The sequence below is a fragment of the Marmota flaviventris genome, chromosome 3, assembly GCF_047511675.1.
Source record: "Marmota flaviventris isolate mMarFla1 chromosome 3, mMarFla1.hap1, whole genome shotgun sequence".
NCBI lineage: Eukaryota > Metazoa > Chordata > Mammalia > Rodentia > Sciuridae > Marmota > Marmota flaviventris.
Window position 1 is genome coordinate 46,236,320 of NC_092500.1, and position 23,189 is coordinate 46,259,508.

At 36.2% G+C, this 23,189-nt stretch overlaps 1 protein-coding gene and 1 pseudogene across 3 annotated transcripts in view; both read right to left on the reverse strand.

Moving 5' to 3' along the window:
- Lgr5 (leucine rich repeat containing G protein-coupled receptor 5) overlaps nucleotides 1-23,189 on the reverse strand; it is a 122,908-nt gene that overhangs the window by 44,783 nt on the left and 54,936 nt on the right. For all 3 annotated transcript variants that reach the window (XM_027923212.2, XM_027923159.2, XM_027923100.2), the window contains exon 3: nucleotides 7,864-7,935. In XM_027923212.2, coding sequence (XP_027779013.2) covers nucleotides 7,864-7,935 — 72 coding nt within the window. The remainder of the gene's footprint in view (nucleotides 1-7,863; nucleotides 7,936-23,189) is intronic.
- Nucleotides 5,150-5,640, reverse strand: LOC114088329 (securin-like; annotated as a pseudogene).

A 23,189-nucleotide genomic window follows, 5' to 3' on the forward strand; every position in this document is an offset into this window, starting at 1 on the left:
TTCTGTAGTTAGGGAATTAGGAGAATTGTAACTCCATATTTTGCATAATTTAACTGAATGCCAAAAGTTTAGATTTCTATGTTATTTTGCACTTTCACAAGAACTTTCAACTCATTATATAATTTTCATTTTACAAAAACATTTTCTAAGTTACTCATTAGTTTCATGATCGATTTAAATGATATATTACATATGATAGGTTTAATTGATGTCTGTACTTTGTAGGTATTATATTACTGATATAAAGTATGCATTGAATTGTCCTTTTATGCTTTGCTAACAAAACAGTGAAACTTTTAAAATGTGGCTTTTCTAAAATATCTAGAAAACTGGAGTAGAGGATAAGACAGGTTTCCTTAATTGAATAGTTGTAAACTTTCTTGGTTGCTTTATATATTTGCCTTCAGAAAATGGGACTTAAATGAGGATTAGTAATGATAACTTTAAAAGTTACCCCAAGCTATCTCCTAGTGATTATTTTTTCAACTACAGCTCCCAGTAAAACACCAAAAATATAACTTTAAAAAAATCAACGAAGCCCTGATCTTTCCCTAAATAAAGAACTTCTGTTTAATTACTTTCAAATGACAAAACAAGAGCAAGTTATCTTTATTATATCCTTATAAGTCTCCAGTGAGTTAATTAGAAAATTATGTTTTTGTTTAAGATATTTCAGTGGGAGAGAAAACAATTAAAGAGTTTATAGCACTACAGAGTGCAATTAAAACAAAAAGCATTTACATGGTAGCTGATTTCTTTTGCAAATACCCTTTACTGAATATGTGGGATAGAAGCATAATGTAGCATGTCCTGAAAATGGTGTAGGCTATAATTTTATTTTTATCATTCACATATGGGTAGGAAAAGAAGATGAAACACTTTTTTCTATAGACAAAGGATGACTTCATAATTTCTTAATTTCTTTCCTGAGGATCTTTAAAATATTCAAAATTTTATACAGCTTCCTCATGCATCTATAACTATATATTTTTTATTTTTGTCAACAGAAAAAACAACTGGTACAGTGAAGCAGAGGAAGAGTAAACAGCCTGTTGCATAGAGCTAGTGACAATCAGTGGCCTGATTCTTAGGTATTCCCTCTGCTTAATTGTCCTTTGTGTAGATATCAAGTAACCATCAAAGCTCTATTCTGGGTCTACATGGGATTGAACGAACTCTTTCCTATAGTTACTTTTATCCATCACTTCTATGTGGCCTTGGTTTTGGTGCTGAGTGGCAGCAGGGTGAGCCATTCCTTGATTGAATGGCTTATACCAAAAATAAACCTTTTTTGAGGATAACCTGCTTCAGAATTCCATTGTATGATGTATTTTGCAATACAGAACCAATGGCTAATTTTTATTAGGCCAATATTAACAGGGATAATAGTCTTAAAAATTATTGATCTTTTAAATGTCACAGTGATAAGATTTTATATATAAAATACTTCTAGCCAACGATGCTTTTGCTATCTTTATTCTCCATCTTTAATAGACTGGATGACTATACCTTTTTATTATTTTACCATACACTCTTACTCAGGTCAGGGCCCCAAATAAATATTACTTTCATATGATCTTTCTCCTCATGCTATGATATAATTTATTTCTGTCTCCTACCAGTGACTTTGGAACTTTATAAAACATTTGAGAGAGCTTCCATGAGGATAGGGACAGATCTATTTCGTTTAGTATTTTATCTCCAGCATTGTTTCTTAACCCTATAGGATCTAATGTTCCTTTTCATAAAAAACCTTTTATATGTAAGTGAAATTCATAAAATATAGCCTATCTATGCACATAATTTCAAAAAATCAATATAATGCACTACCCTAACTGCATTACAAAAGAGAAATACAGAAAAATAATTTGTAGTGTAATGACTTATGTATCACTGTACACATGATGCTCGCATGTGACTATCCTAGAAGACAATTTTATGAACGAGTCAGATGCTTGCTTCTACTTTTAATGAATAAGGTCGGTGTGAGCAAAATAACATGATCAGAAGCCATTCTGTGCAAGAAAAGGAATATGTAGTGGACATCTAAATGGAAACCAGAATAAAAACTACTTAAGATATATAATAACGACCATTCTCACATATTATAAGGGAAAGAAGAAAATAACCTTTATTGAAATAAAGAGAACACGACAAGGCAAATTACACAGGTTGGAGTACAGAACATGAATAAGTGACACAAACAGGGAAGGGGTCTCACAAATGAGTGTTTCTTATAGAAAAGAGTATTGTCAAAATACTTTCCTTTTAGGACAAGACAGTGTTGAAATACCACAGAGAACATTTATCCTGTCTGAGAGTTGATAACATGCTGAGGCAAGCATTCATTTGCCAGTACTTCAAAAGGACAGGAAGAGCACATTCCTCTATCTGAAATGGGAAATCGAGGTTGATCTGGAAAAATAAACAGTCACAAAACTGCCTTCATAGAAGCTGGGTGGTAGACCGGGTAAGTAGTGGAAGAGTAATATTTAAAAAGCAACAGGTTGCCATGTGCGATGGCTCACACCTTTAATCTCAGTGGCTTGGGAGGCTGAGGCAGGAAGAATTCTAGTTCAAAGACAGCCTTAGCAAAAATGAGGTGCTAAGCAACTCAGTGAGACCCTATCTCTAAATAAAATACAAAATAGGGCTGAGGGTGTGGCTCAGTGTTTGAGTGCCCCTGAGTTCAATTCCCAGTTAACAACCCCTCCCCACCCCGACCCCCGCCCAAAACAAAAGCAACAGGTCACCACCAATTAAATAAATAATTATATCATTGTCACAACATAAATTTCATGTGGTTGTACCCCTGATATCTTAAAAGTAATATGAAATATTGACAAAGCAACTTGCTTAATTAAATCCAATGAGATGAGATCCCTGTGTCTTGCTTCTCAGCTAATTTAATAATTATTTCAAAGGAGTTTCACATTTACTTATATTTCTGATTTGTTTTGTGGCTTTTGAGGTAATTCTATTGTACCAACACTATTTTAAACTGAATATGTGATTAGAAGTTCTACAATACAGGAATAGTCAAGAGGTAACAACACAGTTATTCAATGATTTTGAGAGAATATATTTATTACATTTAAATTTCCTGTACAAATTATTAGGTTTATGCAGAACTTCTTATAAAATCTTTCAGTATAATCATGAATTCAAGTATTGTTGATTTATATTTGGTGTGTTGGGGCAGTCAGAAATCAAATAGGATGTGGGAGAATTCTCTCTACATTGGGTTATGTGATATATTGCAGTATAGTTTACTACATGTCAATCATAAACCAAAGATGCCCCCACAGATTTCCTAAACATGTGGTAACTGCCACAATCACCATATTTAAGAACCATTGCTCTATATGCCAAAATAGTTTCAAGATATTTAACAGTTTGAGCTCACTCATTGAATGTTAGTCACTAAGGGGCAATGTAAAGAAAAGATCTTGTTCCCCTTGACATGGATAATGGTCTAGCTAAATTGTAAAGTCTGAAAATGCCATTTCCTTTCTTACATCTTTTCCTTGGCTTATCCATTTATACATGAAATGTGGGATTCCTGCAACAAGAATTCTTTCTATCTTTCCAAGCTTTCTCCAAATGCTTTCCATCATTTATCTCCTCCTGAATGTTGGAGTACTAACTGTATTGGAGCTACTCCCCATGCCATGTCTTGACTCTGTGCCTCTGTCTCTGAGCGTATTGTCCCCTTAGTTTGTCACTTTATTTGGGAGGCTCATTCCAAGGTCATGTTACAAAATTCAGCTCCTGGGTGAACTCTCTGGAAAATCTTCTCTCCCAGGAAGTCAAGTCTGAACCACTGGCCTGGATTAAATGAACCACAAAGTTCCCTGGGGCTTGCACCCATTTTTTTTTTTTTATATTGGGAATTGAACTCAGGAGCACTCAACTACTGAGCCACATCCCCAGGCCTATTTTGTATTTTATTTAGAGACAGGGTCTCACTGAGTTGCTTAGTAACTCACTGTTGCTAAGGCTGACTTTGAACTCAAAATCCTGTTTCAGTCTACCATGCTGCTGGGATTACAGGCGTGTGCCACTGTGTCCAGCTTTGCACACATCTTCAGATACACTTTCTCCAAGAATCAGAGGTGATCTGTTTGTCTTGGTCCCACTAGCTTGATCCTACAATCTGTCTCTAGACTGCAAGCTCTTCAAGGGCATCAACCATATTTATTGATCTTTGTGTTTCCAGTAATAATTTGTTTAATGCTACTTTGAGTATCCCACCACCAGCCTTTGCTGACCCCCTGACTGTATAGAGGACAGGAAACCTTGATTAATTAGAAGTGGATAAAAGGAGGATCTTCATACCATACTTCTTTCTTCCTTCCTTTTTTTTTTTTTTTTTTTTCTGGTGAAAAGGCACATTTAACTGGTTGGCTTGTGAGAGAACCTTTTTTTTGTTGTTGTTGTTGTTGCTATATAAATATTCAAAGCTGGGAAATTTATAAAGAACAGAGGTTTATTTAGATCTTTGCTTTTTAATTATTTTTCCTGTTAAACAAATGCTTTATTAAAACTAACATACACAAACTAGAAAGCTCCAAGAAATTTAAATATTCATCGTGGGATGCCATCTGTGAAATACACGAGGATCTTCTTTGGGCATGGAAGCCAGGGAGGGAGGCCTGACATTGGGAACTTTCTGTGGCTCTCCCATGGCAATAGATTGCCCAATGCATGTGACCTTTCCCTCTGCTCTGCTAGGAAGGTTCCTCATAGTAGCTCTGGAGATGGGCGAAACCCATTGGTAACTGAACAGCCCAGCTTTAACCTTTTTTGGAAAAGAACATTCTATAGAATCTCTTTGATGTTTCCCAATAAAGCTGGCACAGGCTCCATTTTGTCCAGAAGCTTGATCTGTCTGATCAGCTTGCCAGCTTGCCCGTCTTGTCCCCGCTTTTGAAACTACTTTCTGTGTTCGGTGGTTTTTTTCTCTGTATTATTTCTCTTAGCTTTTATTTCTCAGCCAAACCATTCCACCGAAGGGAACTCCATTTCCATTGCCTGCACTGGACGTGGGTGGGAATTCATGTTGTAGCAAACAGATGGCAATTCCACTTCAAGGGTTGACAGAATGCTTGAAGGGGACTGCCACAGTGCCGTGTTCGTGGTGGTTTCTTCATAGGTGAAGGGGACCTAGCTGCAATAGTTTTTCAAGTGTTCTCCCAGTCAAGGATCGTTATAGGCACTCCACCCAAGGGGAGGTGTGCAGTCTGGTGCTCTTGCAGTGTCAAAATTCTCAAACTCTAAAAGATTGAAGGGAAAGAAAGTTTTCTAGTTCTGGATAGGTGTCATTGGAGGCAGGACAAGAGCTCTTTGCTTTAACAGTCTTCTTGGTCATCTTTTTGAAAGAGAACATTGGTTTTGTTTGAGGGGTCCATTGGTCTTTACTCTCTTTTCTGTAGCTCTGTTGACAGTTCCCACAGCCTTTCTGGCAGTTTTAGGTAAGGCTGGTGGAGCATCAGGCATCTTGCCACCATGTGATGTTGAACCCTGAGATCTCCCAACTAAGGTTTTGACAGGTCCAGGTCCCTGCTTCAGCCCATCCTCAGGAGCCACAAGGGCACATGGTTCTCCATTTTCCTTATCAACAAAGATCAGAGTAGCCATTCTGGATTTCTCCCAAATTTCACCTATGTCTTTTCTCCATAAGGTTCAAGATTGGTGGTATCTCTTCAGCCTCTGCTGAGGGCCTAGGGAAGCATGGCATCATAATGGCAGGAGTAGGTGCCAGAGCAATCACATGGTGAGACAGGAAGCAAGAGAGCTTCAGGGAGGCTGGGCTTGCCCTTTTTGTTTTTGTTTTTAAATGGCTATCCTGGGAACTAAATAGGGTCCTGGTGAGAACTACATCAATCCTTCTGAGAATGGCACTCCTAATGAAGTAATTCACCAGGCCCCACCTTTTTTTTTTTTTTAAGGCCCCCACCTTTTAAAGGTTCTCCTACCTTAACACCACCACACAAGGATCCAGCATCCAGCATATGAATGTTTAGAGGACAAACTCAAACCATATCCAAACCATAGTATCTGTGGTTTTTATTTCTCAATCAGACTAAGCCAATGTTCTCTGAGGTGTTCAAGAAAATGCACCATAGGGAGCAAAAAGTGTGTGCATAAGCACTCTGGGTAAACAAAGCCTGTTTGCAGGTGGATGCCTGTTTCAGATATGAAAACACCTTTTTGTTTTCATGTACAATAGCTATTACATTAATAAACACATAGTATTGGATCAGCATCATACAAAATTAAGAGAATATTGACAAGTCTGGAGCTTTCTTGTTCTCTTTGTATCATGGGTATGAATCACTCATTTCACAAAAATTTATTGAGGGTCTGCTATGAATCAGGTACTGCTGTAGAAGCTGGGAGTATACTAGTGACCAAGACAAGTCATGTCTCCATAATCACATACCTTTTGAATATTGTAGGAAATAGTCAATAGAGATATGGTACAATTAGAAATCTATGATGGCATAACTAGAAAATTTTATAATGTTGTGATGGAAAAAATCTGAGTAATTCAAACTTGAGAAGAATTTTAAGTGATATTTCTATGTAATTAAAATAGTTTACATAATCATATGCATTCACATAATATATTCATATTTCCAATATAATTATGATGGCTGGAGATATACTCACACATACACATAAACTAGCTCATACACACACTATAAATTTTGTTAAAAAATCACTTTAGTTGTCTTATCCAAACTTGGTTTTCAAGATGTATTTTGAATGGTTTCAAATATTTTGCTGGGTTCCTGGAGATATAAGCACATTGGTCCTAATGCTACAATTCAGAATCATATTATGAGATGGATTAGCATTAACGTTTGGCAATATGACAACTTAAAAATATTTCTTCTTAAAAGCAAATATGACCTAAACTGAGAAAGGAAAGCAAACCACATCACTTAAGCAGGCCAACTAATAGTTCTACTATTGAATTTAATTTTTAACAAAATATTAAATTGAATTAAAGTACTTTTGTAAACCTTCATACTTCAGGCAACTGAAATGCAATTTTCAGTAAGCAGACATAATGCTTTTTAAGAGGCAAAAACTTTAATCTCAAAGAAAGAAAAAATAAAATCAGGATTTTTTTCCTGAGATGAAATTTTTCCTAGAATGACTTTCAATTTGCACTATTGATTTTTTCTATGTAGGTGTTGCTACACAGAAAAAAAATGAAAGAAATGTAAGGAATAGGTACTAGAAGAAAAAAGTATTCAAAAATATGATTTTTTTCCCTTTGGAAACCAATTGGGAAGTTGGACATTAATAAGAAAACTACATTTATAATTCTCAATGAATTAAGATTTCTTAATTAAACAATGCCTACATTTGCTATGCACTAGGATTTCACATATCCACTCACAAGTAGAACACAAACTTGATAGTTTTTAGTGGGTTCTTATTCAGAGCATCATAAGGAAACAACCTTCAAATTGGTTTGAAGCTTCGATCTTATGTCAGCATCATAGCAATTTATTCAGTGATCAAGATCATATGAGTCACATTCCCAACTTTATAAAACAGAGGGAAAGATAAATATTCATTTAAAAGCTTGACTTGGTAAGGTACTTACTTAGCAGCAAACAATTTAAGATATTAAAGTTAGAAAGAGAGATACAAATTTTATTTTTCATACACAAATTTAGCCAAGTGTAGTATAGTTCTATGGCACCAGTGAAGGAAGAGTTGACTTTAAATGAATTCTCTCAAGCATCCTGGTAGCCTATTAGAGGGAGTCAATCTTTACAAGTTTATCAGCAGCCGTTTGACACTATAATCAGAAATACATCCTATAATACTTGGTTTACTTACAGAACTTTAAGACTGTAAAGGCCAGCGAATGCTCCCTTGGGAATGTATGTCAGAGCGTTTCCGGCAAGACGTCTGTGGGTTTCAATGGAGAGGAAAGAGAGTGAGAAGAGCTCTCTTCATGTGGAATTCATTTAGTTGTTAAAAAATGCAGTACAACTATGTTCAAACCACAAATGCCAAAACAACTGTAAAGAACCTTGTTTTTTTTTTTTTTAAACATGGTAAGAAATTTCTATAAATTTTAAATCCAAATATTGGCAGAAGGGCCTAAGGAAAAAATGTAATACATTATCTATTTTACAATAAATCATTTAATAGCTTACACTATGTGTGTGTATACATATATTTGTATGTATCTTTCCTTTAAAAAATTTCAAACCAAAGTTATTTGCAAAAACTTAGAATGTTAAAGTATGACCATCACATAATTTTTACTATTCTTTATAATGGTGAATAAAATAATCAGACATAAAACTATTTCAGTTGCAATTATACCACATAATACCCAACTTTCTTATTAAGCTTGTAAAATATGAATGCATACCGTCACAATCAATTTTTTCTAAACCTCCAGGAATTAATTTAATTTAACATGTTTTAATTGAGCAATGCCTTACAAAATTACAACAAAGAGTTTAGAATGGAAGACATTAACACATTAATGTGGGTTTATTTAATGGAAAGTTTTGCATTCCCTGATAACATTTTAAAAGCTTGCATTATGATACTTTTCTCAGTGGAAAACAGTCAAGGTAGGAAAATACACAAAAAGTTCAATAAGGCATGTAGCTCAAACATCTGGTTCAGTACTTATTCAACATCTCAGAGTCATATCCTGGGATGTTAGACTGTCCCACAAAACAGAGAACAACCAAGTGACTCAGAGGAGCACAAAATCTTTTAAGGAGCGGATAACATCCTAGGATGGTGGTTAGAAATGAAAATCAAGATACCCCAGTCTTTTATGATGGAAATGGGGGATGGGGATAAGGGTAGAGTTGGTCCATTTGACTAGTGCTTTTTTATGAAGGGCTTAAAGGCCTCAAATGTATACTTTTTTAAAAAATTCATTCTTTCTTTCTTTCTTTGTTTCTCTCTCTCTCTCTCTTGCTCTCTTTCTTTCACAGTACTAGAGACTGAATCCAGGGTGCTCTACCACTGAACTACACCCCCAGCTCTTCCTTTATTTTTTATTTTGAGACAGGGTCTCATTAAATTGATCAAATGGACCTTGAACTTATGTTCCTCCTGCCTCAGCCTCCTATATACTTTTGATATTATCTTGAAAGGGTAGATAATTCAGTCGCCAAGAATCACTGACTTGACTGAAGTAAGCCATCCTCTCTACAGCCACTGATAAAAGACTGACCATAAGTGAATATTTAAATAAATGCTTTAATTGTCTCATGAATAGAACCTCTGCATAGCATTAGTATTAAAAGCATTAATTGCTCAGTTCAAATTAAACTAACATTGCATCTACCATGATTATGTAATCCTGATTTTTTTAAAAAAATCAATAACATGAGAAAGGACTTAGATCTCTCTGAGAAGTTCTGCCTATCTTGCATTTTCAGCACTTTTACTTTGTGAGTTAAGTTATTAATATTTCTGCAATTCATTTTCTTCCTAATTACATGAAATGTAAGAAGGCTTCTTAGGTCCCTCCATAGCTCCCCTACCTTCTTGTGGTTATTTGTGTTTGTGCCTGGTTTTCCTTCCCTTAACAGAGATAATCTCTTAGAAGGTTTAGAGAGCTCTTATACTGTATTCCTCCTGCCCTGCTCATGATATGTAAAGAATTTTTTTCAAACAAAAAATTTAGGTGCTCAGTATAGAATTAAGAATAAAAACATAGAGTCTCCTCTATGTTAAAGAGAATACCTTGTCAGAAGTATTGTTTTCTACTTTTGTTTCCAACTATATTTGTGAGAATGGATTGTGGGGAAGAAATTTGCTTCTTCCTGTCCATGGTCAGATCATCCGAGAGCTACTAGTCTAACCATGGCAGGCATTCAATAAATATATGTTAATAACTCATCATTCAGCTTAATATTGACCAAGGTGATTTCAGTGGTGTTTTATTTATTAATTTTTTATTTCCTACAAAGTTGTCTTATAAGAAAACACGCTGACCTTCTATCAGTTCTATCCCTGTTCTGTCTCTCTCTACTCCCACTCACTCTATATTCACTGATGGTCTTTATATAGCCCAATCTGATCTTATTGCTACCCCAATCAAAAACCCTTTAGCTGTTTCCATGAAAGAATAAAAGAAATGGAAAGAAGTCCTCAGCTTCTTTCTCCACAACTCCCTTTATGCTAGAGCTGAATCAGACCTTGAGATTTGCTCTTCTTTAGAACTCCACTCTCTCCCATCTAGCCCTTTGCTCCATCCAAAATGCACTCCTTCCCATCCCTCAAAACAACCTCATTTCTGAGGATTCCAATCCCTCGACTTTGAACACCTTTGGTAGTGCTTTGTGCCTGGATTATGGATTTTATAGTCTACCTTGTGTTATTGAATGTGGCTGTTTTGTAACACATAAAACACAGGGATTGTCTTTGTATCTATTATAGGGCCTTGAACAGCATCTGAAACACAGTAGATTGCCTCATAGCACTCAGCTAAACCATTATCCCCTAGTGTCCTTCTTCCTCTTCTTCTAGAATAATTTTATTTTCCCAGTGTTTTAGCTGAGTACATGGCCACGCAGCCAGATTCTTAGTTTCAGTATATATTGCACTAGAACATGGTTACTTAACTAAGTTTGAATCTGACCAAAAGCACTATGTGAAGTTTCTGTGTCACCTCCTTAAAAGGAAGCTATTTTTCTCCAATATCCTTTATTCCCCCTTTCTTGCAGATGTGATACTGGCGAGACAGCCTCAGCGTGTGGAGATCATTTCATGGAAGGCAAAAGAACAACAAAAAATTCGCCAGTCACCTGGGCTCCTGGATGACTTTGTGAAACTAAATTGCCCCATAGCCCTGCAGTCTGTTTTGGATGAATAGCTGAATCAGTATGGGTTCCTGTTATCTTCTGCAAACAAGTTGATGACTGAAGGATTACTGAACTGGCAAGGCTGTATCACACCTGCCTAGATACTGGCCTCAAGGAATCATGTTTGCAAAGCTGCTCCAATCTTCAGCATTCACTGTCTTTGCTTTATGTTCCTTTCATCTGTGCACTGTTAGCTGGCAGTTGACACACCTGGACTGTCACAGGCAGTGCACGCTGCTGTTTCCTAACAGCCACTCTAAGTAGGGAAGAAATGTATTTAATCATTTGTTCATGCTCTCTTTTTCTATGCTACATGCATTTCTGGAGGGTCTGCTCTGTGCTACCACTGCTTAGGGGTCAGTGATAAAGCAGTGAAATCCAGACTGCCAAAGTCCTGATCTCATGGAGTTTGCAGTCTAATGTGGGGAGAAAGTCATGAAATAAGAAGATAAATGGATAATAAAACATGAGAAATGTTCCAAATTAAGAAAAATCAAGGTAGCCAGGCATGGTGGCACATGCCTGTAATCCCAGTGGCTTTGTAGGCTGAGGCAGGAGAATTGCAAATTTGGGGCCAGCCTCAAAACCTTAGCAAGGCCCTAGGAAATTCAGAGGGACCCTGTCTCAAAAAAAAAAAAAAAAAAAAAAAAAGAAAAAAGAATAAAAAATAAAAGATCTGAGGATGTACTGGGGATGTAGCTCAGTGGTAAAGCATCCCTGGGTCAATCCCTGGTACCAAAAGGGGAAAAAAAAAATCAAGGCAAAGGTTTAGGAATTGATGATTGTGGTCATTTCAAGCAAGATGGGAAACACCTCTGCTAAGAGTTTATTTCAACAGAAGTGTGAGCCACTCAGGTGGATACGAAGAGAACAGTAGAACAAAAACCCTGAGGTGGAGTGTGCCTGGTGTTGTCAGGAACCAGTAAGGAGGCTAGTATAGGCTGCTGTGGATGGCCAAGGAGGAGGATGGCAGGAGGGAAGGTCAGAGAGGTGTCCAGGGCCACTCTATGCAAGACTTTGGGGACCCCAACAAGGACTTCAAGCCAGAAAGCAATGAGATCTGTTTTGCAAATGCCCTTCTGGTGGAACCCTTTAAAGGGAACACTAGACTATGGGGACAAGAGTGGAAACATATGACCAAGTAACTAGAGTATTCAGACAGGAGATCTTGGTGTAGGGCAGCAGTGGTAGAGGTCGTGAGAAGTGTCAGAATTTGGTATAGAAGAAAAATCTGACCTGATACATCACTTGGTTCAAGGTGGAATGTATGCAGTCAAAATCAAAACAAACAAAAAGAGCAACATTCTATACTTATGAGCATATTAGGCACAATCCACATGCATTTGATTAGATGTCCAAAGTAGAATATGTAATACCTCGGGGGATGCACTGCGTAGGACACAGCAGAGTTGTTTACTAAATTAAAACAGACTAGAATTAGTTAAAAGATAGCTTTGCTAATCATACTAAACCGAATAGTAACTGTTATATCAGTCAAAATATTCTAACTATCCTGTTCATGGTCATGTCTTCAGCAGTACAGTTTTGAATTCCAGAACATAGACTTCCAATAGATGCTTCTCTATTTTTTTTTCCCCTTTCCCTGTGGTGCTGGGGATTGAGCCCAGGGCTTTGTGCATGCAAGGCAAGCACTCTACCAGCTGAGCATATATCCCCAGCCCACTTCTTGATTCTTACTGCCACTATAGTGTCATTGTGTAACATGATGGTTTTTGAGACATTGGCTTTGGAAATGAAAAGGAGAAAAATGAAAACTTTTTACACATTCAGTTAATTTAAATTATTGTTTAGGCAAATATTCCTCTGTTACATTTTCTGAAATTCCACAATTTTTTTTTTCCTAGGTAGGGACTTTAACTGTCTCTGAGTGTGTATTCAGAACAAATCTGTGGGACCACTGACCTTGTTATCTGTCCTAAAGCAAAATAAATAAATAAATAAATAAATAAAAAATTGATATGCTACTAACTGTTTGCTGGGCTGGTGGCAGACTGTTTCATGGACAAAAATAACAATGGAAGGAAATCATTCCTTTCATTTCTTTACCATCTGAAGTGGTTTTAGTAATTTTAAAACTGAAATACTGGGGCTGGGTTTGTGGCTCAGCGATAGAGCACTTGCCTAGCATGCACAAGGCGCTGGGTTCGAGCCTCAGCACCACATAAAAATAAGTAAATAAATAAATAAAGATTTGAAAAAAAAACCTGAAATACATACAACTTTATAAGTAAAAAAGCCCTACACTTTCAAATGTGTACCTAGTACATAAATAATAAGAACCACACACAAATCTTTCCCTTCTGTGATGATTTGACTAACAGATCTCCGAGTAAATGCTTTGTAATCCTAGAGACCCCACATGCTATTTGGCTGAGAGTTTTTCTTTTTTAATATTCTGTTTCTAAAATTATTATTTCATGGAAATATCTCTTTTGTTATATTCATTTCTACAATAATATTTAATAAGAAAATTTATGCATACTTTATGATATTTTAAATGTTTTTATCCTGAAAGATACTGTTCCACATGAGAGACTCATTTTGTCCCAGCATTGTTAGTTTTACTGACTTAATTGACATAAAAAGAGAAAAAAAAATCATTACATTACAAAAGACAGTTGACATAATTCTTCTTCCAATAAATTACATAAATAGAAGATTTGGTGCTGTAATAACCAATTAAACATGAATTTACAAGTTTCTTTGAATTGTTAAAGTATATATATGTATATATGTATATGTGTATATATATATATATATATATATACACACACATATATAATATGTGTATATATAAGCTTATATATAAATATATATATAAGCTTCAGTTTTTAAAATGGAGGTCTAATTTTTCCTCCCTGACATGGATGGGCCTGGAGAGAGAGGAAGAAGTGTGTATATTATGTAAGGTGAGTTCTGAGGATGGAAGGGGGCATTTGACCCTGCTCTCCATGTAGGACTCTTGGGAAATTCCCGAGCAGAGAATCACTGTTCAACATGGGCCCCTTCAGGTAAGTATCATTTTCAAAGCTAAGTGAGAGGGCCTCCTGGGTTGATTCTTACATGAACCTCTTAACTTCTAATTTAGTTATTCTTTTTCCTTTCCCTTTTTGGCTTTCTTTCTTTTCACCATTAACTTGCTGTGAGACTACACAAACCACTTAATTTCCCTGGGCCTTACTTCCGTTATTGTAGAGTGCTCACCTTGCTCTTGCAAGGCCCTGGGTTCGATCCTCAGCACCACATAAAAATAAATAAATAAAATAAAGTTATTGTGTACAACTACAAATAAAAAAAGCACTTTTCCATACTTTAAATTGGGGTTATTATTGTCCACATTTTATAGATGAGGATATCAAAGTGCAGAAAAATTTTATGTAAAGTGGAAAACATTGTGTCTTTCCTGATTTCATTTAAACACAGCCTGGGCTTTTCTTATAAAACACAGAAGGTGTGCAATAGTAGTACTGCTACTTAATCAGAGCAGACTAAACTTAAATAAGATAATGCTTATGATTTAAAAGGAAGGCACTGCAGACACCTTAGAAAATTCATACTGGCTCCTGGAAATTACTGCTTTATTTTCTGACTTTTACAAAATACATGAGACCTAGAAGATACACAATCTATAAATGCCAAATTAACTTTTTATAGAAATTGGATGAGGGCTGACATCAGGCCTAAGTATTATGCTCCCCTCCCACCTTTTTATTTCATTCTGGTGATCTGGATGATTCTTGTCTATTTCTAGTTTTCTGGTACAATTTTCCTTTGTGATTTTCCAGTACTGATTTTGGTAGCTGTTATAATTTCAGAATTTTTCACTTTTCTGAGTTTATAATTCACCTGAATAATTGCTGCTAAACTATCATTTAAATGTGAAATTTCTGCAAAATCTTTTATTCCTTATGAGTGTCAAAATATTCTCATTTTGAAACAAATATCATTCTAAAATAAAGTTAATGAAAACTATGATAATAGTAAAATCACTGACTTTCAAAAGACAAATGAGTTGGGCTGGGGTTGTGGCTCAATGGTAGAGTGCTTGCCCAGCATGTATGAGGCCCCAGGTTCAATTTTCAGCACTGCATATAAATTAATAAAATGAAAATAGATTGACAACTAAAAAATATTAAAGAGAAAAAATTAAAATAAAAGACAAATGAGGGTAGCCTGAGTTATAAGGATCATGACATCCCTTCAGCTGTTTGTCTTCCCTTGGAGAGCAAATGTCTTTCCTAATAAGCCTTGATAATTTGTGATTTTTCAAAAACTGGAATTTACTCCTCCCACCTCAATAAGTTAATCATCTGCAATTGGGTAAATCCAGCCCCAAAACTTTCTTTCTTAAGCTATGTATTCATGAACTCAGCATTTTGCTTTTGTTATTAGATAGGATCAGAATATTCGAATTTCAAGGTTCAAAGGCTAAGAATTGTGGAGAGCTATGACCACTGAACTGAATAAGTGAACTTTTTTTAGGGTAACTGGGAGATCCTGTAGTGGGCACAAAGACCTGTGATTTCTTAACTACAGACAAATGAAGTTCAATTCCAGCTCATTTGTGAGTTTTCCCTTAATCACCTTAGTCCATAGTAAGTGTTCCTATAAGATATATTTTATACCATGCTTCCTGCAGAGGTTGTTTTTCTACCCTTTACTGTGTATTTATCTGATCAGAGGATAGACTCCTTAGGTCAAGAATCTTGACTTTGTCTTCAAAGACAGCTGACCATAGTGCTGCAGTTTCTTCAGGTCTAGCATAACTATTCCAAGATGGTTAGTCATTACATAACCAGATTAGAAACAGCTGAATAATATTTCTTCTTTATTCTATATCAAATTTAGATCCAGCAATTTCTTTTAACATGTTCAATAATCCATGTACAGTGCTTTGGGATTGCATAAATAGTAGCTACCATTTATTAAACAACTTGTAAGTGCTAGGTACAATGTTAAGTACTTTATATACATAGTGCTACTTAATTATTATCATAATCATATTAAGCAAACATTATTATTTCCTTTTTTACAGATGGCAAAGTGTGCCTAAGAGAAGTTGTTTGCTCACATTTATATAGAAAAGTTCACACAGGAGAATTTAGTTCAAGCATAGCATTTCATCTTCAAAACTTGGATCTTAAACCATCATTTTGGTTAAAAGCAGGTTGGTCTGGGCAAGAGTGACTAACCTAAACAGGAAAAATACAAGCACATAATAGCTACAACACTGGAGGTGTCACTGGCTATAAGAAACCATTGCTTTTTGTTTAAACTCCTGCAATGCCTACCAGATCCAGTACAGTCTTACACCCTTACCACAATGACGCCCCCATTACTATGACTGGTCTTCTCTCTTTCTTCCTTACTTGCCCTCTTTTAGTTTTCATCTTATATATTTCATCTTATATATTATATAATTCAATGTAGTTCCTGAAGTTTCATCCTCATATTATTTTCTTTCCCCCCCCTGTCTATTGGTGCTCAAAATTTTAGTGTCATCACCTCTAGAGTCTAAACCTCCCAGCTCCCCAGCCCCCAAACCCAATCTAGAGAATCAGAATTCCTGGGGGATAGATTTGGGAATCTGCATTTTTAGTAAGCAGTGCTGGTTATTTTTAACAAAAGCAGACCCTCTCTCTTCATTCACTTCAGCACCTTCAACCATCACCTCTTTGTAAACTACTTCCCAATCATTATTTTCTAGAACATATTTTTTTAAGCTCCAGACTTCCATTCCAATGACTTTACTGACATTCTCATTTGGATGTCCTGCTGGCACTTTACATGAAGTAAGTCTAGAAGCAGACATCCTCTTACCTTCAAAACCAGTTATTCTTGAATTCCCTGCCTCTGTGCCTCACCAATCACCTGGCACCTAATATCGTGACCTTATTCAGAGTCTTCAGGACCTCTTCTTTAGTCCCTACATTCAATTAACTGATGAGTCTCTTTCTTTGCTTTGATGTTTCCATATATTACAGTGGTTCTCAGCTCACACTTAGGGCTTTTAAAATATGATGTTTGGGTCCCCACTGATACCCTTCAAATTAGAATCTCTGGGGATACGCTCTTGTCTTTACTAGTTTAAAAAAGTATTCTAGGGGATTGTAATTTGAAAATGGAAAACTTAGAAATAATTCTCACCGTTTAGTATTTATAAGATCACTTGGAAAACCTTTATGGTATCTGTTCCTAGAGACAATGATTCATTCATTGATTGTTAGGAGAATTAGGAGAGATGATTTTAAGTTATCCACATGAGACAATAGAATCTGAACTAGGTGGTGATGAAATAAAATGAACAAACAGGGGAGAAAATTGTGGAATCATGAGCTTTCGGACTTGGAAATTGGTTAGAGGTAGGGGGCAAGAGAGAAAGAATGGAGTTACAGACGTGGCATAATAACAACACTGGTGGCAATCAGGAAAAACAGGAGACAAGCTTGTCAACGATGTGGTGCATGAATTAATCTGTGTCTGCACAGGTTGGATTTTAAACTATTGGTGGGACAATAGATGGAGGTGTCCCTTAGGAAGTTGGGGATTCCCAAAGTGTGGATGCTGAACTAGCAGTGTTGGTATCACCTGGGAATTTCCTATAAATACAATTTCTTGACATTCTTCTCCCAACCTCCAACCAGCTGAAGAAACTTGGTGTGGCCTAGCAAAGTGTGGTTTAGCAAGTACTCCAGCTAATTTGGATGTCACTAATTTTCAAGAACACTTGGCCTAGAGTAGTGGTACTCAAAATTTTCCATGCACTGCAATCACTTGTTAAAGGCAGTTTCCTAGGCTAGATCCCTAGAGTTTTCAATTTCCTAGGTTGGGATGGAGCACATGAATTTATATTTCTAACAAGCACAGATAAAGAATAAATTTAGATGAAGGATAAATAACAAGATGGTGCCGATGCTGCTGCTTTTATTAAAAGCTCTACATGCTGTTCTTAATGATGCCACATTTTAAGAACCACTGGTCTAGCAATCAAACACAAAAGAGAGCTGGACTGAAAACATGGATTTGGGAGTCATCTATACAGGAAACATATTAGTTTAGGTTTCTTAACACATATAAGTTTCTTAAATATGTTTCTTATATATATTTCTTAAAGTTTTTTATATATGTTTCTTAAAACATATAAGTCTTAGGTTTCTTCTCAATGTTATCAGCCTTCAAATGAGTCTCTCTGCTTCTATAATTCTGTAATTCTCTAATCTATTTTGTATGAAGAAATCAGAGAAATCTTTAATATCATGAGTCATATTGTTTCACTAGTTGCCTATATCCACCCCCCACCCCCTGCCGCCCATTGCTTGTATTGAATACATGATCTGATCTTAGTTTAGAAATGTCATCTTCCTAGAGTGAGGTTTTTCCCCTCTTGGCCATCCCTCTTTAGTCTAAATCATGTTTGTGTTCTTCACTACTTGTGTGTCACAATTAGTAAATATTTTATGTGCTTTTCATTGCTGATTATCTGTCTCTACATTCAATTTTAAGTTCCTCAAAGGCAAGAGCTTGCTAAATGACCCACAGCAAGTTCTATTCATTCTTATGTTCCCAGTGGTACAATAAATGCATGTTGAATGGAGGAAATAAAAAGTACTAAGAAAGGAGACAATAAAATTAAGTGAAGAAATTTGGGGAATGTCTACATTTTGTAGGAATCAGGGAGAACGGAATGCCAAAGGGAAAAAGGGGGGAAAAAAAAGGAGGCAGAGAGGTAGGGTACTTTCAAAATAGGGTCCTAACTGTCAACACAAGACACACACACACACACACACACACAATAACAGCTGTCTAAATGCTTATGTCTAGTTGTATGGATAGACATGGAAGAGAACTAAAATCATTGCCATGAGTTTTAAGGAAGCAGCATTTATAATCAATTGCCAGAATTATGAGAACAAGAAACTAATCACTGTGACAAGCCCAATGAAGATCATTCATGGGCATGGAGGTGTTTTGGCTTTACAAATACAATCAATATGTGCATTATCATTTCCCAAAGTTCTTCATCATCATTTCACTTGATCTGCTGGAAAAACAAAATAAAACTCAAAAGATAGGCAGGACAGCTCTCACCATTTTCAGTAACATGGCGAGGAAGTACAAGCAGCGAGCACAGATTACACTTTCAGGAAGTTTGCTAGTGTCTCTCATTAGAAATTTCATCTGTAATAATAGATATCTGCTATTTATATAGAGATTCCTCAAGGCCAACCATAATATGAGCAAACAGTTCCAGGGAACAATAACTTAAAAACAGACCTCCCTAGAGCATCTCATGTTTCTTTTCTAAATCGAGTATTTGATTCCAATAGCATTAAAATCTGGGAAGACTTTAAAATGCTACTCGGAAATAAAAGCCTTTAACTTAGACTATTTTAAAAATGGAAACAACTGAGTCCTCCCTGGTTTAATGAGACTACTAATCTAAGTTTACTGTAATTTGTAGATGCTAGCGATAAGTATCATTTGCCATTAGCTCTTAACTGTAAACCACACTCTTAGGGCCAAATGTAAGATCTTTTATTTGTCCACGAAGTATGAATATGATGTCCTTAGCAGAACTGAACCTAAAGAGCTGGGAGAGGTATTGGCAGAGAGAAATGCAATGCTTGTTCAGGTTGTGAAAATTTGGTAAAGAACTATCTGCCAACATTAGCTATGGTCATTAGAGATCAGAGCTGGAAATAGCTTTTCCTTCACAGGTCCCAGATTTCTGGGATTCCTGCAAAATCAGGTTCATGAAACAGGAAAAAGTTAGAATCTTCTTGAAGATGTTTTCATTTTATAAATACAACAATATGTAGATTATAATTTACCAAAGTTCTTTCAACATCATTTCATTTGATCCTCAGAAACAGCCTCAAAGATAGGCAGAGAGGCTCTCACTATTATTCTCCAAGGCCCAGAGAGGTTGAATGGATTACCAGCGAGTGAATGGCAGCGCCAGGAAAGGAAATTCTGGGCTTTGGCTCTAGATGCTGCACTCTTTTCTCAGGTGCAGCCCGGTCTCCCTACATTTAGAATTCTCTCTCTCTCTCTTTTTTCCAAAAGCAAAGACTCTCCTCTTAGTCCTAGTACATCGCCACCAGTAAAATGATTGGCCTATGCACACCTGGTCACTTTGCAGAATCATAAAACAATAAATAGCAAATAACAAGCAAGACCCGAAAACTTGTGGCCCAGGCAGCAATTACTCTAGAATGTAATTTAATTTAGAATGCACACTAGAGAGAGAGGTGGGGGAGACCATTTACTGTGATGGCTTTTATTCTTCTTAAATATTTGCTCCAGATAGGCACTTTATCCAGTTACATGTTGTTTTAAACATTAACTCTGTATCTCCAGAGCTTTGAACTATGGCACCTTTGTTAGGCTTTAGTGATAGATGAGGGGCAAAGCATGGCTGTCTACACAGTTTATAACACAGTTAAATGAAGAAAATTAGAGAAATGATACACTGGGTTATTAGAACTAAGGGAAAGGGTGGTAACTTGGTTTTATCGATACTGATTTTTAAAGGCTGAATTTTCCAGTTGTGTTTTCTTAATATAATTGACAGTATCAGTAGCAGTTTCCTATTTGATGCATAAAGTGATAAAATATAACATGAGCTGAATAAACCAAATGACTTTATGCTTTTTTTGGTAACTTTAAGACTTTACAATTTCAAACAGTTTCCTAATTATGTCATAAAAGGCACACATATCACACCCTGGCAGGTATCTAAGCATCTGTATCTGGCTTTCTGGATGTTAGTTCAAGTAAAATACCACATAAATATGGTGTTTAAACATCTATTTTTACATATAAAAATGTTAACTAAAGTTGTAAACCCACTGAACAATGCTACATTCAGATACTCTGTATCTGAAAATTCTGATAATATTTTTCTCAGCTAATATATGATGCTAGAAGATCAATAACCTGAATCTCTGACCTCTCCCTCCTGGGAAAATGGTTCTCTTTGCCTCCTTTCTCATTCCCCCACACAGATGCAGACATGGGCCCATACCTACACACCTATCATTACATGACTCATTCTCCCGGACACTGAAAAGATTTGGACTACATAAATTTCTGCATTAGGTGCTACTGGGAAAGAGCAAGGTACAGCTGAACCAGGACAAATCAAACTCTTCCTCCCTTGTCTAAGCACAGCTTTCAAAGTCACTGTGAATCAGCCTTGACCCAGGCCAGAATTTTAGCTGTGGGTAAGTTCCTTCTTAGGTAAGTTCCTTCTTTTCTCTGTACTTTGGTTTTCTTATCTGTTAACTGGGAATAATAATCTCTACCTTGATGGGTTGTTAAGAGGATTCAGTGGGATGATGTGCATAAAGCACTATGAACAGTTACTGGAACAGAGTAAGCTATGATTGCTGTTATATTATCATTTTTGAAGATCTTATGTTCTAAAAAGAAAATATGGACTTAAACAGAGCTAAGTTTAATAGAGAAAATCAGCCACATAATAAAGAAATAATCAAAATGCTCTGCTAAAGGAGTGTTTTTTTTTTTTTTTTTTTATAAAAATCTTCATCCCCTAATTTAGCCTTGGGAACAAAAAAGTAAACCAAGTACAGTTGATCATTTTTCCAGGTTAAATACTATCCTTTCTTGCAATGAAACCCATTGTGATGTCTTCAAAACATCATTTAGATGCAGCTCAGAGGTATATATGGAAAAGCAGTCTTCATTTTAAATTCAGCAAGTCAGCTAGCTCAGCAGAAGGAATTCTAGGACAGAAGGAATAAATAGTCTTTAAAGGGTCCCCTCTGTTTCTAAAATTCTATGGTTCTACGGTCAAGATATCTGATGAAGTTTCTGGAGAGAGAAATAAAAGACAATATAGAAAAACAGAATTTTTAAATGGTATTTCTCCTTCCTCATCTCCTAGCTTACTTTTTATGATTGTTCTCAATTATCTTTTGAAAAACTGGCATCTGAACAGAATTAGCATTCAACTCATGAAGACAGAGGAGTTATTTTGAATGAGTTGGGTCATGGAGGAAGGAACTCTATTAACAAAGTCCTTGGGAAAGTGAATTATTTATGGATTCAGTTTGTGTTCTAAAGTTGAGGTGTGTGTTGGGGGAGAAGGGAAGCATTTTGCAATAGGATGTTAGAAGGAAATTAAAGAGAAAAGGATAAGAAAGGAGGCATATCTTAGAAATGAGGAGCAAACAGGACTATTAGTTGTGGTAAGGCCAGAGAATGAGAAGGAAATAATTAAGAAAAATTCTGACGTTTGAAATTTACTTAAAATAATCATTAAAATATTAACTAATGCTTTTAACATGTGTAAGAAGCTCCTTTTACATGTTTGACTTTCTCATTAGTCCACTCATCAAAAATATATTGATTATTGATTAGATGCCGGCAGTGACTAAGACACACATGGCTTCAGCTTTTATGAAGGTTCATACCTTGCAAGGTAAATGACCTGAGAGAAAAGAATAGGGAAAAAGAGGAGCCAGGAACTCAGAGTGAATATCCATTCTCTGAATGTTAAAAATTCGCTGTACGATTTCGCAGTCTCCGATCCCCTACCATGCCCCTCGAGAAGAAATTGGTCATTTTCTATTGATTTTAGTAGTAAAAACAATAGCATTTAAAAAAAATATAATGTCACCCAAAAGAAATATAGATAAAACTCTTGCACGGGGGAAATCTGAGAATATCACCCTCTTGAAGAGATGATCAATGTAGCACAATTTGGTTCTGATGGGACATTCTTTCCATCTCCATGGTGGATTCTGTAGTACATCAACAATTTAAATTACGCCCAAATTGGACCCCAACTTTAGGATTTATAAAGGAAGCATTTTCAAAAGGGTCCATTGCCTAAACAATTCCTTTAATCAACAGTCAGAGGATTTCCTCAACTGATGGTGCCAAACGCTCTTCCCGAGGACTGGCGGTGTGTCGCTTCCATCCCTCCACAGGGTAAGAGGATCAAATGAATATTGAAACGCAGATTTTTGGTTTATAGAGTTCTTTTTCATCTTCTGGAAAGTGATTACTAGGCTTAATCAGGGCTCCTCTGTGTATCATTAACTAATTTTAGCTTCTTCCTTTTTTATTTTTAAATTTTTTAATAGTGAATATAAGAGAGCCCAGCTTTAAGTCTTCCATGGATTTCATGTTTTTCTGTTGAAGCCTCGAGGGAAGCTAAATTTAAAAGTAGGGAAATAGTAATTAAAAGTGATTAGGACAAGAGGTTTTGGTGCTATGCAATGTGGACTCAATTCTCCCAGTCACAAGCCGAAACCAGGCAGCAGGTTTTGG